General features: G+C 41.2%; 2 protein-coding genes across 3 annotated transcripts in view; one reads left to right on the top strand and one right to left on the bottom strand.

The window, feature by feature from the left end:
• Window positions 1-1,443: 1,443 nt before the first annotated feature.
• CASP6 (caspase 6) lies at window positions 1,444-11,232 on the top strand. Its single transcript, XM_075139229.1, has 8 exons — window positions 1,444-1,611; window positions 3,509-3,550; window positions 4,310-4,352; window positions 6,415-6,561; window positions 7,000-7,076; window positions 7,530-7,705; window positions 9,936-10,092; window positions 10,714-11,232. The coding sequence occupies exons 1-8, from the start codon at window positions 1,581-1,583 to the stop codon at window positions 10,950-10,952; spliced, it is 912 nt and encodes a 303-aa protein (XP_074995330.1). The 5' UTR covers window positions 1,444-1,580; the 3' UTR covers window positions 10,953-11,232.
• A 1,366-nt stretch (window positions 11,233-12,598) lies between these two features.
• Window positions 12,599-17,991, bottom strand: part of MCUB (mitochondrial calcium uniporter dominant negative subunit beta) — a 61,090-nt gene continuing 55,697 nt past the window's right edge. For both annotated transcript variants that reach the window (XM_075139228.1, XM_075139227.1), the window contains exons 4-8: window positions 16,710-16,814; window positions 16,340-16,500; window positions 15,300-15,503; window positions 13,776-13,892; window positions 12,599-12,801 (exon numbers count right to left, since the gene is read on the bottom strand). In XM_075139228.1, coding sequence (XP_074995329.1) covers window positions 12,724-12,801; window positions 13,776-13,892; window positions 15,300-15,503; window positions 16,340-16,500; window positions 16,710-16,814 — 665 coding nt within the window. In that variant the 3' untranslated portion in view covers window positions 12,599-12,723. The remainder of the gene's footprint in view (window positions 12,802-13,775; window positions 13,893-15,299; window positions 15,504-16,339; window positions 16,501-16,709; window positions 16,815-17,991) is intronic.

The following is a 17,991-nucleotide window of genomic DNA, read 5'->3' as shown; positions in this document are numbered from 1 at the left end:
GACGTTTGAACGTCTTACTAGGATCTAAGCTAACTGTTGGACTGAGGAATACAGCTGATACAAGTTCAAACTCTGCTGAACAGAAAGCTGTTACAGAGTCCTAGATTTAGGTTCTATAGCTGCTACTTCACACAGGATTCTTGCAGCCAGTGGGTTTAGGGGCAGCTCTAGTGTGAGCTGAGAGATCTGGGATTTGCAGTTTGCAAAAAATGAATCTGCTAGATAAGAGTCTAAATGTTTCATAGTGGAAGATGCTAAAGTCTTATAATAGTATCGTGTTCTAACTAAAGTACAGACAAAGACAACTTAAATAACAGTTTTGTCTAGCTGCCTAGTGGCAGTCTAAGGATAACAAGTCCAAACAAGGGAAAACGAGTAAATTAGAAATACCCGTAGCTCCTTTAACCAAACGGGAGACATCTTGTTTAAAAGAATAAGTCAAGCAAAAAGCCTGTGTAAAAACAGGCCAAACAGACTGGGTAAAAATACCTAAAATCCCACTCTAAATCTGCCTCCTTTTGTGCTTGTAGCAGCAATCTCTAAGAGCATATTCAAACTTTATCCTAGAGTTTATCCTAGAGCCTACCTAGAAATAGGCCGGATATAGGAAATTCAGATCCATCCATGGTACAAATCTGCAAAGCTCTTACACAGAAGGATGTTTTTTGTCATTAGCTTTGGTTTAGAAACTGTTGTTTCTCATGCAATCAATCACTGAACAATAAGTGCCATATAATGAAAAGGTTGGGAATATCAGTATTTGTTAAGATACGTTGGCACTCTCTTCAATACCTTGGTGCTCTCCTCACAGTTCTAAGATCATCAAAGAGAACTGATGCAAGACTAGAGCAAAGTTGCAACATTATCCACAGCCAAACCTCTCAAGGGTTTATATGTGCATGCTCGAATGAAAATGCATTTTGAGTAACAGTAGCCTTACAGCAAATGAAACAGTATGTGCCTTTAGGGGACTTCTAATACAGTTTTCAAAAATCTCAGTTTAGTAAACACAGTAGCTTCTCACCGTGTTTCAGGATGATGCCTTTGTATATGACAGTGCAGTTAACGAAAGGTGGTCGGTAAAGCACCCATCACAGGAATACAGATAATGCCTGACAAACTTAAAAAGTAATAGGAGACGCTTTAACACGACCCTTCAATTTTTCCGGCTGTTTCGACCGACGGCAGCCCGCCCTCGCAGCCTTCCGAGCAGGGAGTTGCCACACCAAGCCACTGGCATTATAGATGTACCTTCAGAGCGCGGCCGTCTGCCCGCAGTCCCGGGAAGGCCTGAAGCCTCCGCAGCGGGCCGTCCCCCCGGCCGAAGGCGGCCGCCTCCCCGCTGGGTGCTGCTGCCGCTGCCTCCCGCCCCGGCCACCGGGACCCCCACGGCCCCGAAGCAGTTCCTCCCTCTCCTGCCCCGTTTCTTACAGAGGCGGCGGCTGCCGCCGGAGGAAAGAGCGATAAGCGCCCTGCCCCCGAGGGGTGCCTGGGCCGGGCCGAGGAGGCGGGCCGGCCCCGAGAAGGCAAGGCGCGCACGCACGGCACGGCGCGGCGCTGCGGAGCCTCTGTCCGCCGTCATGTCGGGCTCGGAGCGGCGGCGGCCGGCAGGTAAGGGAGGCGGCGGGGGGCACCGAGGGGGGAGGCGGGTAATGGCGGCCGCCCGCGCGATTTGGGGGGGGGTCGGTTGTTCGGCGCGCGCCGGAGCGAACGGCGCGGTCCCCGCCTCGCGCGCCCCCTGTTAACGCGCGGACCCTTTAACGGTCCCGGCGGTCCCCAGGCCGCCCCCGTGCTCTGGCGACAGAGGTTTCAACCCGGCCTGGGGCAGGCACGGTGCCGATCGCCCCCCGCGGGGGAAGAGCGGGAGGGGGGTGTCTTTGCGAAGGTGGTGCGGGGAGAGGGGCCTCCCCCCTCGGCTGACCCGAAGGGACAAAGCGGGGGCCATGCCTGGAGGAGCGCTGCCCGGAGGTCGCTGCCAACGTTCGTGGCGAGCGTGGCCTTTGCGTCCCTTCAGAGAAAGGACGGGGAGCTGGGAAAGCTGGCAGCCCGGGAGAAGGACGGCACGGCAGCGGAGGCAGCCAACGCGGAAGTAGATTTGTGCGTAAAATCTAGGGCGCACCCCACTGAGGGGAAAGTCCCGTTCCCCTACCCCCCGCCACAGCGGCGGGAAATGAAAGGTTTAAATCCCACCCGCCCGCCCGCCCGGCCCCCGCCGCCCCGGGAAAGGCCGGCAAGGCGGCGCCTGGGGAGGGGTGAGAGCGGGGAAACGGAGTTGCTTTGTCAGCACAGAAGAAAAACAGATAAAAAGAGGAGAAAATACCGTGGATAGCCGGGGTTCAGATGCCCAGGAAGAACGGTGATGTGTAACAGGAAGACAAAGGAAGAGAGGAGTAGCAAAACTCTGTGGGTTTGGTTCTCGAAGATGCTCTTAGGCTTACATATACTTTTTTTTTTGTGCCATTTGGTTACTGGTATTTTCAAAATGCACCATGTCCTTTGGCCTGAATGACAGACCTATTGAGATTAGAACATATCCAGGGAAACATGCTGTCAGATCCCAGTGTAATCCAATGCATACCTGATCTTTGATTCCTTTAAAACAATCCATCTTCATGAGATTTAAGACAAGTAAGTAGTCCCATTGAGAGCAATCAGTTTTTAGAACAAGCCTGTGTAAGACAAGCAGAAAGCTTTTCATAAATAATAATAATTTAAGTAGTATTTACTTGAATGAAGCTGCAATATGACAGTGGCAATGAAAAGCTAAAGACTGGGAGCTGACTAAACAGGATTAAAAGAACAGGAAAAACATCTTTCCCTAGTTTCCTTTGGCCCAGGAATTCTCTTCTTCCTGGGACCTAACACCATTTTCTGTCTAGAAGTTTGATGACTATAACATTTTTATGGTCTGTTGTTTTTTTGGGGGGTGGATTACCCCCTCCCCCTTAAATTGAGGCAAAAGCATCAGCCAGATCTCAAGTACACAAGCAAAAATACAGTGTAAATTTAAACATACAGATGCACTCTTAAAGATCTCTGGCTTCATATTATCAACAGAGCCACAGGCATAGGTATTGTTGCTATGTTCTATCTACACTCATTTTTCAGCATTTCTGTCATTAGTCTGACCTATATGTTTCAAGCAAACGGAAATAGCTTTTTTGTGTGTTCAGGTTACCAGAGATAATTGTAAGACCCAACACCTGAAAGCATGATCAATATTTGCCAGTGGGAAGTTTACATGTAAATAGTAACACTTAGAAGCACGTGACTTCCTTTGAGCCACCCCCTTCTGTGCTATGGTGTTCAACATAAAAGCTTCTAAGCCAATTCTAGATTTCCGCAAGTTTATTCTAATGTCTTTATGAACTTTTCTCCTCTATCAATACATAGCTATGTTAGTTTGTTTTGCAAAAGGCTTTAATCAGATGTGAAAAGATAGTATTGTATATACAAAACAGTTTGTAAAATATATGTATAGGTGACCCGTCTTCTCTTGTAATTGCAGGCCATGTCCAGTTGGATAGTAGACCCACGTTAACCACCACAGGTACAGTATAGTACATAGTTTTCATAATGTGGTAGTCAGTCTCCACCAGTAAGAGCTGTGATTTTTTAACCCATTGAGATGTTTAAGCAAAAGGAATAAATATTTTGGCCTAACCATCTGCAAGTTTCTAGTTCTGCACGCTCCCAAGATGTGCATGTTCCCTGTTGTTCCCAAATGTTACCTTTATGTGCATTGTGTTACTGCAGATACTTATGTCTATATAGTTTAGCAGAAGAAAAGGTATAAATCTTGAATCTTCTCAGTTGTCATTAGCTATACATACTGTTACACTACCTGCTATGACTCATATGCTGCATCCAACCTCAAAGAGAATGCTCAGCCTTGCATTAGCAGCATTACTGAAATAAAAACACCAGTGTATTTTTAGATTATGTAAAATCATAACTATTGAGCTGGAGACTCTGTTTAAATAAACACAGTCAACTAGTTAGTTATATAAAATCATGATCTCTGAATATGTTTATATAGATACAGATACACAGACAGATATAAAATATGCATGTCTTGACCACCTAAAATTCAGACTATCCGTGTCAGAACTTTAAGAACAGCCTCCAAAAGCTGTGGGTGTAGACAAATGCAAATGAAGCTGTTTAACTGCATGCCTACTTACCTGATGTATGAATGAGCTTTTGGTTCACATTAACAGCTAAGCTTTAAAGCTGGATGCACAAGTTCAAATTGTTTCTTTTTAATGAATGATTTAGTGGCTAAATAACTTTTTGATCTCTCTAACAGATGGAAATCAGAACATCACAGAAGTAGATGCACTTGATATAAGGTAAAGTTCTGATGGCAATGAGAGAGAGATGGCCCATAGCATTGAGATCAGTGCAGGGTTTTCCAATTTTTGTTAAGAACGTGACTGGATTATTCAACTCAACTCCACCCACTTACAGAACACATTTCTAGTTTTAGCTACACCAGATGTAGAATCACACTTCTTACCATGAAGGCATGCAGAAGGGACTCTTAGGAGTGGACTCTTTTTGTGTTAGGCAATGTGCAGAGACTCTGGCAAAAATACCATCACAATCTAAGGAACAATTGGGCAGACTAAATGATAGAGTGTTGCACAGGAATATATCCCTCTAGAAGGAGGGTAAAGGGACCATGGGATAGTGATTCCATAAATTTTTCCTACTCCACCTTACAACATCATCTAGGCCTGGAAAAGGTAAACTACCTGCCTGATAACTTTCTTTGCCTCACCCACTCAGTGAATACAGCTGAGCAGAGGAAGAACTATTTAGGGAACCATCCTTTAATGGTCATTCACAGGATCCAGGGACCTAACTGGCCAAAATCCCTACTAGCGCTACATCTAGCTGAATCCTAAGGAAGATAAATTGCCAAAATCCGAATAAACTCTGGTACTGGTACAGGTGAAATATCATTCGTAATTACAGGGCTAAAGTTTATCATCTTTGCATTTTATCATGTTAAGTACTCAAATTAGAGAGAGTGTGATAAAGCACCCCACTTAACTTTCCTTATTGGTTATCCAGCCAACATTGTAGAAACCCTCAGACTTTGAACAGTCATCCAGAATTCCTGTTCCCTGTTTGAATTCTTATGCAGATGTTACAAAAAAAATGTTTTATTAAGGGGCTGCTCATAATAAAATGGAGAAGCAGAAATAGTTTATGGATGACTTTGGTCATTTTGTAGTGAAACAAAAGCATTTTGCTGATGAAACTGCAATCTTTAAATAACATCTGCAAACAAATATTCTAAACAACAACTTCCACCAATTGCACCAAAACTGAACATTCCATAGCAGGAAAAAACCCAGTAACGTGCCAAAAATGACTGCTCTGACTAGAGCCAGTCCTAGGGCAGCATGACCTGGACTGTCATTCTGTACATCTGTAGCACTGGCCTTGTCAATTACCAGGGCTATTGCCAGAAGCGTTTTAGTTTCTGTTCCCTGCACCGATACCTCTGCCTACCAAAGCAGTAAGATTGTTTGCTTTGTCTGTCGAAACACAGCCATGCCAACACTTGGAAACAACCTTTAGGTCCAAGTGTACAGTCCATAGTGTGCTATCACAGACTCTTATGTTGTGTTTTGCTCATAAAACAATAAAATTGCTGAATGCTACTCCACACACACAGGTGCTCCATACGTTTGTTGCCATGATAGTTTAAAGCCCTCTACTTAGAAGCTGAGTCGGTCATTTGTTCTGTCTTCAGAACAACACTGTCCTTCAGCTTTAGGATTTTGTTGGCTGGTTGCTAAAAACTTAGATGAACAGTTGTATTGTCAGAGCTTTCATTTTGTTAGGGTAAATAACACAAATTTGTTCTCCTTTTGCAAGATACACTATGCATTCCACCTCATCACCAGTTTATAGTCTATTGGTTATGATGCAGCACGCAGTTTAGTTCGAAGAACTTGAAGCAAATGTCAGCTACAATTCCAAATAAGTATATATGCACTATCCAATTAATGTTAAAATAATATTTAACATAGAGACTTGGAGCCAAGTCTGAAGTGCACTGCTACATGCCTTACACCGTTACTAATGAGACAGCCTCCTGACAAGAGAAAATACAAATACTCTCTACAATATTGTAGAGAAACTTCAACCTACCTGACAGAACCGAGTACATACCCAACACTTGTTATTACTGAATTGCTTAACATGCCCAAGCTTTTCAAAAAGACCTACCTATTTAGGCTCTTCCTAAAATATTGCACATTTTGAGGTCTTGTCTTCTGAAATTTGATCCTCAAAGTCTCTAATCAATTAAAAAATCTCAGCTAGCAGGAATACAGGAAGGGAATTCAATTAGCCATTAACTCATTTATCACAAATGTGTTCCGTCTCTGGCAACAGACAAACACTTGATCCTGCAGTGCAATACAAAATGAACCATCAAAGAAGAGGAGTTGCATTAATCTTCAATCACGAGCACTTTTTTTGGCATTTGAGGCTGCCAGACAGACGGGGGACTTTTGCAGACAGAAACAATCTGAAACGCAGGTAAGAAACTTGGTTTCTCTACTCAAGCTTAAAAAGCTAAACTTCAGAAATCATGGTCAAATAAGCAGTTACCTAAATCTTACATTTAAGTATAGAACAAAAGATTTTGCAGACATCAGCACTTCTGCAACCTTGGCAAAGAAAGCCATAACAAAAAAGCTTCAAGGCACTAGTCCTTTGAGTCATGGAAACTGCTGGCAGAAGTCCTATGATTTCAGTGTGTCCAGACCTCTCTTAGGACAAACTCTTTGAAGTAACTTTAGGTATTACACCTGCACTTGACACCAGTTTGAGTTCAAAATCAAGTTTAGTAGGTTTTTTCATAAATAATGCATAAGCATGAATCTTCATTCTCTCACAGGGAAAGCAACTGAGTTGGTAGCAACTGACATAAATTTGAGCAAGATTTTTACTGATACTGATATGTTTTAACAATAGTTTGACAGACCTTGGATTTGAAGTCAGAGATTTTGATGATCTGAAAGCAGAAGATGTGCTGCAGAAAATTTATGAAGGTAGGAGACTATATATTGGTTATGTCTAACTATTTGTAGCAGAATTTCCAGATACCTTTTCTTCCATTTTCTCTGTTGATCTAACATAAAATAATTTTTGTGCACAAGGGAGTTCTCTAACAGTAGAAGGACTTAAGGGTTAGACTTCAGATTATTTTATTGCAATGTAAATGAAGCTTCTGTGGAGAGAACTAATGAAGTCGCCAAGAGCTGAACGAAAGTACCTGCAGCTGGGAGAAGTTAGTAACATTCTTCTTTTTACTTGTAGAGGCCCTTATTTTCAGCCACGTGGAATCACTGCACCTTCAAATCTCTGCAGTGTTACACTATCTGAAAATAGGGTTCATTTGAAAAAGGACTGATCAGAGATTAAATTATGTGATACAAAGGTACAGTGTTTTTTAAACCTGAAGATCACTGTTTAGTCACCTAAACACCACTTGACTATTTCAGCCTCTAAAGATGACCACAGCAATGCTGACTGCTTTGTTTGTGTGTTCCTGAGTCATGGTGAGAATGATCATGTTTTTGCATATGATGCCCAAATAAAAATTGAGACAATCACAGACATGTTCAGAGGAGACAAATGCCGGAGTCTGGTAGGAAAACCAAAGATATTTATCATTCAGGTAAGATGTCTGTTTCTGAATTCAGTGGACTTAACACTGACCTATGTCTTCCTGTAATACAGAAGTCAGTTTTCAGATACAGTCTTTCCACAAGGGAATGTTTTTGCATCTTTAGGAAAGAAGGTATGGAAAACTGTTCCTTAAAGGCATTTAAGACAAGGATGATTCTCTTTTTAAAAAAACCTTTACATACACAAGTGTTAATACTATGATTCTAGCTGTATTTAATACAAAGTAATTTTATGAAGAACAGCCCAAATTAAGCCCATGTTGGATTGACTGTCAGTGTATATTTAATGGCAGAGAAGACAGTATCATTTTTTTGAGAAAGTTGTGTACAGCCTCAGCTCAGTTCCTACTGTTCATACCTCACAGCCCTAGGCTAGGCAGTAGAAGGCTATCAAACCTCCTTACCTTCACTGTTTCCTTCCAGGCAAGTCCCTTTACTCGATCCTTACAGAAGTTGGTTTTTGTGGGGGGTTTTTGTGGGTTTTTTGTTTGGTCGGTTTTGGTGGTGGTGGTGGTGTTTTTTCTGGTTTTCTTTTTTTTGTTGTTGTTTTTTTTTTTTTTTCTGTCCATGACCAATACTTGGCATCTCTGTAGAATTTAAAGAATCAATTTAAGGTTTTATTGTCTCAGAAATACTGCTTTGTGCTCAGTGGTCAAATAAAGCCCATATATAACCTCCTGTATCACTCCTTGGTTCACAGGATAATGCAAGTGGAAAGGGACCTCAGGAGGTCTCTGGTCCAGCCTCCTGTTCAAAGCAGAGTCAGTTATGGGGTCAAACAAGGTTACACAGGGCTTTATCCCACCTTTATCCAGATTACAATTAGCAAACTCAAATGAGAACCTGGCCTTCAGCACATTGTAACTGTAGTTTATAGAGTAATTCTAGAATTACCTTTTTTCCAAATGAAAGCTTCCTTAGGCACAAGGCCGATGCAAGAATCAGCACATTGTTAATTCATCTTTCATTAGGTCTCATTCAGCTTTGATCTTTTTTTAATCAGGTGCCAAAGATGGAAAAATATTTACATATTTCAATTTTAAGTTGTAAGTAATACTTGGAAACATTTATCATACATACTCATCAAAAAGCAAATTAACTTAGTTCAGTTTATCAACTGAATTCTTTCACACCACAACTGGCACAGCATTTCCCTTTGGAAATCAGAGGAAACACCAAAGATGGAACTTCATCACTGTAAATGAAAGAAGATTTTCATGTTTCTCTCTTTAGCGATAGTTCTTAAGTAATGCTCCTTACCTACTTTGTATCTTTTGAATGTGTTCGTACCTTCTTATCCTCCATGTATAGCCTTTCTGCAACACTGACAATACTGGGCTCACTTACTGGCTTCTCACAAAAAAGCCCCTCCCTCAACTAACACATTTGAGACTGCACTAAGAGCAGAAGTGTAACAGCATATGATGGCAGTGCTTCAGAACATTTATTCAACGCTGCCTCACCAACAGGTCCGAGGGAGGCGATTCTTCCTCTCTTCTCAGTACTGGTGAGGCTGTATCTGAAGCACTGTGTCCAGTTCTGGGTTCCCCAGTACAAGAACAATATGGACTTACTGGAGCGAGTCCTGCAAAGGGCCACAAAGATGATTAACGGACTGGAGCATCTCTCATATGAGGAGAGGCTGAGAGAGCTGGGACTGTTCAGCTTGGAGGAGATGGCTCAAGGGAATCTTACCAACGTTATAAACACCTGGTGGGAGAGAATAAAGTAGAGGGAGCCAGGCTCTCTTCAGTGGTGCCCAGTGACAGGACAAGAGGCAACTGGCACAAATTAAGACACATGAAATTCCATCTCAACACAGGAAAACACTTTTTTTTACTGTGAGGGTGGTCAAACTCTGGAAGAGGCCGCCCAGAGAGGTTGTGGAGTCTCCATCTATGAAGATACTCGAAAGCTGACTGGACATAGTCCTGCACAACCTACTCTAGCTAACCCTGCTTGACCCAGGGGTGTTGGACTAGGTGATCTCAAGAGGTCCCTTCCAATCTCAACAATTTGGTGATCATCTCAGAGCTTTCGCTGGACTTTGTCACCAATATTTTAATTGATAGAGAAGTAAATGGGTCTTTATGAATCCAGACTCATGGTAATGTGGAACAGCTAACTGAGCAGAAGTCCCCTCTGGTTGCGTCAGAAATATCATAATAACATAGGTGAGCTTGGCAGAGGTGAAAACGTAATAATACTTCTCACTAACAGGCATGTCGAGGTGATAAACATGATGATCCAGTTACTGTTCAGGATTCAACAGACAGTAGCGATAAATCCATTGTCAATGAGACTGAAGTGGATGCAGCTGGTGTCTATACCCTGCCTGCTGGTGCAGATTTTATCATGTGCTACTCTGTGGCGCAAGGTAAGTTCTAATATTTTACATCTGATGTCTGATACTTCACTGTAACAATCTTGAACATGTCTTCATTTTGCAGTCAAAATAATGAATACAGTTCCAGGACATCTGTTTTGCATGTCTGATAAGTGACATCTCATCTGGGAAAGAGCCTCACATGTTAAGGAAAAAGTGAAAATAAACCATCAAGGTTGCAGTTAATTTGCCAAGCAGAAACATTCTCATCATAATCTTGCTGCTGAGCTGTCTGCTGACAACAAGAATTCCCCTCTTTTCCAGGATTGTAGGATTCTGGTGGCTTATAAATTTCCTTGCACTATGTGGCTGTCCTCTCCAGTCCTCCATGTATCTTGTCGTCACTCCCATCTGCTCTCTTGTAATGTGCAGATACAGTCCTGTAAGCTGCCAGTCCCTGAACCAGCTCCTCTTGGCTGAGCACTGTACGTGATCTCAAAGCCATTTCCCATCTACAGTTTCCAGTGAAATTACATAATTGGTGAAGTAAGGTTTACACCCATTAGTAATCCCTTACGGATGCAGCTAGCAAGCAGTAACTCTCATGAATATTTTTCAAGTGGCATCACTACTTACATTTGGATATAATTTTATATTCCTGTTCTACAATAGGTTACTTTTCTCATCGTGAAACTGTAAATGGCTCCTGGTACATTCAAGATCTGTGCGAGGCACTTAGGAAGCACGGCTCTTCCTTGGAGTTCACAGAACTTCTTACTGTCGTTAACAGGAAAGTATCTCATCGCAAAGTGGATATGTGCAGAGACATTAATGCTATAGGAAAAAAACAGATTCCCTGTTTTGCCTCAATGTTAACTAAAAAATTGTATTTTCATCCAAAATCTAAGTAGATTGTTATTTAGCAATGACAACCATTAACTAACACTCATTGCAGAAGTGAAAAACACACCATCTTAGTTCAGGAGACTAATATTCTACAAGATTGTTTGCAAAAACACTGGGATCAAGTATTACAGTTTGTACATATAACAGTTTCTAAAATCTTAAAAGGAATTTTGAAGCTAGTATTACAGCTCTGTTTACCTCAGGGAATTTGGGAAAAGTTGACTGGTGCAAAACTATTAAGAGGTGCTCTGATTTCACTGAAATTGGTACTCTTACATTACTTTTTTCTTAAAAGTTTTTTGCTTGATTGCCGTCTAACTATGGCACATTTTACTATTTTCAAAATGTTTCAAATGTTAGATTAGCTTTTCTTGCTCCAAGAGCACAGTTTACAGGGAATATGTTTGTAGGGCATCTTTTTAAATCTGTGGACAGCAGTATCCAGTTTCCAATTTTTGTGGATTTATAGCTTTTTAGACATTTTTTGTACTTTCTCTCAACACTAAAAAGGAATTTAATTCCTTGAGTACAATTGTAGCATTAATATAGATAAAGGGCTTCTTTTTGCTTGCGCATCATTTACGTTTGGGGCACAATTAAAGCTTGCTGGTGCTTTGCATTCTCAAGAGAAAAGCAAGCAGTAGTGAAATGAGACTATGTACAGCTTGCTTAGCGTGACTTCGGGTAAGCTCACCTTGTACACATCTCTAAAGCTAAAGCAAATCATTGCAAGGTTCCAGGCTCACCTACAACTGCTGGACATCTCCAGGCAGCTCTGCAAAATACAACACGTGCAAACCTTCACGCTTCAGGCCTTGGTGTTGGATCAGCCTCTTCCTCCCCTTGGCCACAGAGGAGATCAGCCATACACCGTCATGGTGTGTATGAAAGTGATAGTGCGTTTGTCACCACAGGATGTTTCACCATAGGATTGTTACTACTGCAGCATCAGTAATTTCAATGATATTAGAAGCAAATATTTCTTTTATTATGTTTTACATTATTGGTACATACGCTTAACTCTGGGGGACAATGGAGAACTCAAGCTGAGAAAAGTGTCTTAATCCACTTTCCTGGGTATAAAAGAATTGATTTACTGGCTCTGCTTTAGTTAAATCTTTCCATATACCATGTTCTGACTCACAGATATTAAATCTTACTATGGCTGCTTTTAAGCTTTGTATAAATCATGAATGTATAAATTTGAATGTTTTGATAAATTCTTTCAATAAAATGCAACAGTGAAATATAAATGATTTTATAGTAAATGAGTTTGACGTGTCTTACTTTCCCAGCAATATTTACTAAAAAAGCTTACTTGTAATGCAAGTCTAACCTCCACCAACGATGTTGTATCAGAGTCAAAGCACAGAGCTCGGGAAAGGAAAACAGTAATTTCAGGAAAAAAAATCCTTAGTACTCAAGGCAGAAAATTATTCTATGAGCTACTGCTGTGCTCTAGAAAATAGTCCTAAAAGGACAGCCCTTGTTCTATAAGACATCCCCATCATTTTACCAGCAGGCAGAATGCCTCCATTTACTAATGAGATTTGACAAGTATCTTGAAGAACTTTGCTTTAGCAGCTGCTTTATAGTATTTTTTAAAAAAAAAAACAAACCCAACAAAACCCCAAAATGTCAAGTGACCAAATCATTTTTATAGATATTTATTGCAACTTTCAAAACTATAGTGGTCAAAAATATCCAGTTTCTATACAGTAACTAAATGTTTGTATCAGCTTTGAAAGGGCAGTTGTAATATATACAAAACCAAAGTCAGTCCTTGTCATTGATTTCCTGGATTGGCAGCCTCAGGTGCAGAGGTTGGCGCAGACGCCTCAGGGATTCTTCTGCCTGCCAGTGCAAGAAAGAGTGAGAGTTCATCCTCCCGCAGCCCTCCGTTTTCTCCTCCTCTTTCACACATCCAGTACCTTTCCCTTCTCAGAAGGCATCGCTCTTACGCAAGAAACCAAACTACTCAAGTGGAGGATGCTGAACGTTTACAGACCTGCTCAGGTCATTCAGCCAGTCTCCAGAGAGAAGCATGTGCCCTGCCCGTCCACCTGCTCACCCGCACCCCAGAGGACTATTTTCCTGAAATTACAATTACAAAATTCATACTCAAAGGCTACTGAAAAAGCATCAAACTCTAGCCTTATGCCAAATGTGGCTCATGAAATGATACCCTGAACCACGGGTCTTGAACTAAAATTAGGAGTAGTTTCAATTTTCTTTTACAAGACACTGAACACAAGGCTGGGGAGATGGAATGGGGGAGTAAGAATTGAGGAGTGGGATCTGCTACATTTTTTCATGAAGATGACAAAGTTTCTCCCAGACACACACACCACCACCCTTTACAGAATATGGGTGACTGGATGGGAATCTAAGCCTTTTACCTGAGGAATAGGATTAAGCTGTCAAATGCTGAACTCTGCAAGACAGTTTCCTTCCAAGAAAGGGAGAAGACTGTGTTACCACAGCAGTGCAGCTAACACACTGTCTCCAAAAGCAATATAGCTATTCTATCAAAATGGCCGAAAATGCAATTCGAGTATGCAAAAAATGGATGTATAGGGCTGATAAACTGACTCACTTGTTTTAAATTAAATTCACGAAGTTCTCCCTTTCGATCACTTATTGAAGTAGTTTATACATCAATGGCAAACATTGTATGGTTATTTAAGCAGCTCAAACTGGCTGACAAGCAATACACTGTTTTGAATGTAAGTAACAAACCTTGAGGTCAATCTTCTGTTAGCTAAGACTTTACTGAAAAAGTCTTAATGCAGAGGCTACCTTATTATTTAAGGACTGTATTTAAATACCTCTGCTAGGTCTTCTTTGAGCTTGTTATATCGTTCCACATTAAAATGCTGGTTTTTGGATTTCCGATAGAAGTAGTGGAGGAACTGCCTGTTTTTAGCATCAGGGTAAATGTAGTCCTGGTGAAGAAAGCAGGGCACACGTTTAGGGTTAGCAAGAAAACTGGGTAGAGGTCAGAAGATAAACTGCACAAATGAGTTTTCAGTAGAAACTCAGCCTGTTTCAGGAAGATTTATCTAGTTCATCACACACACGTGTTCTGTTAAGAGGCTACATATGAAGTTATGCCCTTATAGGTCACAAGGGCCTTTTAACACATGGTAGGAATAATTTCTATCACGTCTAAAGGAATTTTCAGTCATAATAAACACATAGTGTGATCTTCATGACTGGAGCCGCCTAAGTCAACGGACACTACTTCCAAGGAGTCAGAGAAAGTTCATCTACTATTTCTCAAAGACTTATTTGAAAGTCTCAAGCAATGGTGCCAGCAGCTGTTCAAAAAAGCCAAATAATAATCTCTTTATCTACTCATATACAAGAAGTAGGAATGCCTTAGCCCTTCTCAAAAATCAACGAGGAGGAGTAAAATTCACACTCAGAGCCAGCTGTTCATAAAAACAGACACATCTCCCCTTTTCACTAAAGGAACCTGACATCTCGCGAGGTCTATAGATCCACTGGTATTATGGAAGGAACTGTTGGCTACTCTTCCACATACTTCCATAACAAAAAGAGTTTTGCATCACAGAAAGTTCAACATTGAGATGTCCAATTTGGGAGTAAAGTACAGAGCTAAAACAGGAAAAAGAAACATGCCTCGAAGCCTTACAGGATAAGTCTGTATTGTGCAGCTCAGTTGAGATCTGTTTTTTTGTTACTCAGCACAATTTTTTCTTCTAAACAAAGCCTGTTTTCCGCCCCATTTCAGCTGTCCTAGATTTACCTCCATTCATTTACAGTCAAGGAAAAGCAGTCAGATTATGAAGAAAAAAGCAGTAACATTTTTTCAGGCACTAAAATAGGTATATTTCAATAATGCAACTGCCAGATTTCCAAACCGTTTGGCACCCTGCACCGTTTGTATGTAAACTCCAGCAAAAAAAAGCTACTGTTCAGTGATTTGCTCCCTGGCCCGCTGTAAGGCAGCGTTCACAAACTGGCACAGCCCTAATAGTTGCTCTCCCTTTACAGCAATGAGCAAGGTGCCGTTTACTATTCAAAGCGATCTACAAAAATTTAAAATAAAAAGAGAGAGTTCCTTCACTACTTTTCATTCCCTAGGTGATGAAATCTTACAGATAGCAGTTCTGCTCAGCAGCTGGTCCGCAGTTCATGTGTAACAGTACCTGGCTTGACTTCACATAATGTAATGTTCGTATCCAGCCCCATTAAGGATGAAACAAGTCCCTGCCTGATGGCAAGGCTACTTACTGAATTATATTTTCATCAGAGCCCAAACGTGATTTTCAGAGTCAGCTTTCCTCCTTTACAGTACTCCACACGTTTACAAAATGAGAACTTACCTGTTTAGTAATAACAAAGTAGGCATAGAAAGCCATGGCACTCCCGTAAGTGATGAAGTATGTGACTGGCTCCATGATGTCCCATGAATAGACCCACCACGTGAGCCATGCCAACGCTCCCCCTTGTGTTGACATCAGAGCTAAGCCAACCCATAGAAGCCTGGAGGTCTTTGCATCTGCACTGTCCGTGATTCTGGCTTTCATCTAAGGAAAATAAATACAGAAACCTGTTCAAGCAAACATAAGTGCAACTGATGAGTGGCTCCTCAACTACGTTTTTTCCTGCTGGGCTAGATCCTTTTTCAGGATCTTTTACTGACTCCTCTTACCGATTTACCTTGCCAAAAAAGAAAAGGACTGAAATCCAAGGGCAACCAGATCTCCTGGCTATTGTACACCAAGAAATGCCGCTTTTAATCTCCCCACTACGAGGGACTTATGTCTACTGGATTTCCATTTACCATTCAAGGAAGCTCTGGTTAATGCTGAGGCTAGTCCTCCCAAAGCAGGTGTGAGGCCAAGGAAAAGTTTGTCCGCTTTGTCAGGCTCTTTTTGGCTTCCTCCCCTCATGCTGGGTTAGCTTAGCCCGCCCTAGATCAACATTCATACCTTCCCTTCTTGGATTACAGCAACCATTAGTCCAAACGATTTGCCTTGCTGCCTTGGTGATATAGAAAACCCTAGCCTATAGCCACAGATGATTTCTACCTCACTATTGTTTTTTCTATAACGGGTATGGAGAACTCATAGAGCAACAGGTGACTAAGAGGACTTTCAATCCCAGTACTAGCCATGCTGAGGCTTGTTCCTGACAGCTTTCTCCAGGTGTTGTGGTTTCTACCCAGGGCATGTGTGTAACACGAAGGAAAAGAACTGAATTGAAAATAATTTGAATTATATTTGAATTGACCCTCGTTTGCATAACAAACAAAACAGACACACCTTAGCCATTCATGCTGATTTTTTCTATCACAGGACTTACTCTTGATGAAAGGAAATGCTTTTGAGTTTTTTAAAAAAAAGCAATCCTACTTTCCAACCTGTTCAAGAGGCAGCAGCTCTTCTTTCAGATGGTCCAGTTTCTGTAGCAATTCTCTCTCTTTCCTGATCTGGTGATCTTCTAAATGTAGAGCCACAAAGAGTCTGTGAACCAAGGATTTGATATCTTCCATTTCAGTAGCATGCTCACTACTCAGCTTATCTGAAAATAAAATGTTTTTCTCATAAAACATTTCAAGAACCTACCCTTCCTCATTCTCTCCCCACCTCCAACCCCAAAAAGCAGGACCATCCAATGGTAAAAAAAAAAAAGAGAAATTCCTTTCTCCAGACAGGTTCGAGTTTTCTGAGACTTCCCATGCCTTTCACAGGATGAAGTGAGATATCAGAGTTTTTAAGCATTGCTCTTACCTTTTATAGGAGGTGACACATTGTATGCCATGTTGTTGATAACAAGTTTAAAGTCATTCATCAATAAGACCTCCATCAAGGTTGCATCAGAGACCTTGCTACCATCTGCAGAAGAAAGATTTAAGTTCTAAGTAATTTATCATAAGGAATCTTAAACATTAGCTGATATCCCTTTGGAAAAGTGCTAGAATTCTTTATTAATAATGTTTGGAAGGGAACTGTACTTCTAGAAAATCTGGTAACTGATACTAAAAAGTAACGAGCAACATATCAATGCAGAGTGTGTGCCTAAATGCTTTCTCTAGAAGTCTCATTCAGACTTGCCACTACTATGAGCAGACTTGCATTTTCTTGTGTTACAGTTACGACTAGTATTGACCCATTGGGAAGGGGAGGGCAGAAGAAAAAGAAGTCTTGCATAAAACAGCAACAAACTGCAACATAAAGATTTGCATTTTTGTTTCTCCATCCACACACAAGTTTGCATCTTCACTAGGACAAAGGGTTTTGGGAAATTAAAAGACTCTCAGAGACCTCATCTTCAGTTATAGATTTATATCTTTCTTTAAACAAGCTCTTCTAGCCAAAAGGAGCAATTCTTGTCAGTAGTAGTGTTCAGATTTTTATTAATGGTACTTGCAGTCACTCTGTTTCAGTATCAGTTGTGACTGGGAGTTAAGAAGTAGATAGCTAGACTGTCCAGTACAAGGCACACCAGGAGCCACAGAGGCATTAGTCTAAAAAGCTCTGGAGAACCCTTTTCTACTTTTCTTTTTTATGCAAAAATTTACATGAATGCCACCCCATCAGCAAGACAGAGAACAGGCTGAGAAAAAAAAAAATCATATCTATTTTCAACGACTCAAAATCAGAGACGGGACAACTGTGACATTCAATCAGGAAAGCTGGTTTTATTCTGCTTTTATATTTGTTCCTTCTTTTCATTCCCTCTCTACTATTTTTCTTTGCCGAAGGCCCTGTCACCCAAAAGGCAGTATCTGTGTCTGTCTAGGGCTTAGAAAAGATTTGCTACTGGTAGATGGACCACAACTTCAACATATGAAAAGGCTCTCATCCAACAGCATGGACATTCTGCAGCCCTTCACAGGGCAGTCTCAGCACAGCAGATCTTGCAAGATTAGTACTCTGGCAACATTTCCCATTTCTTGAACAACAGGAAAAATAGCTGCATCCAAATGAGAAATGGATCCCTTCCTATTTTACATTCAATACACAAAGGCAGATGTAATCTAAAACCTCTGCTGAAATGTAAAAGATCTGT

The sequence above is a fragment of the Calonectris borealis genome, unplaced genomic scaffold (genome assembly GCF_964195595.1).
Source record: "Calonectris borealis unplaced genomic scaffold, bCalBor7.hap1.2 HAP1_SCAFFOLD_139, whole genome shotgun sequence".
NCBI lineage: Eukaryota > Metazoa > Chordata > Aves > Procellariiformes > Procellariidae > Calonectris > Calonectris borealis.
The sequence above is the reverse complement of the archived record's forward strand: the minus strand, read 5'-3'. Positions and strand labels throughout refer to the sequence as shown.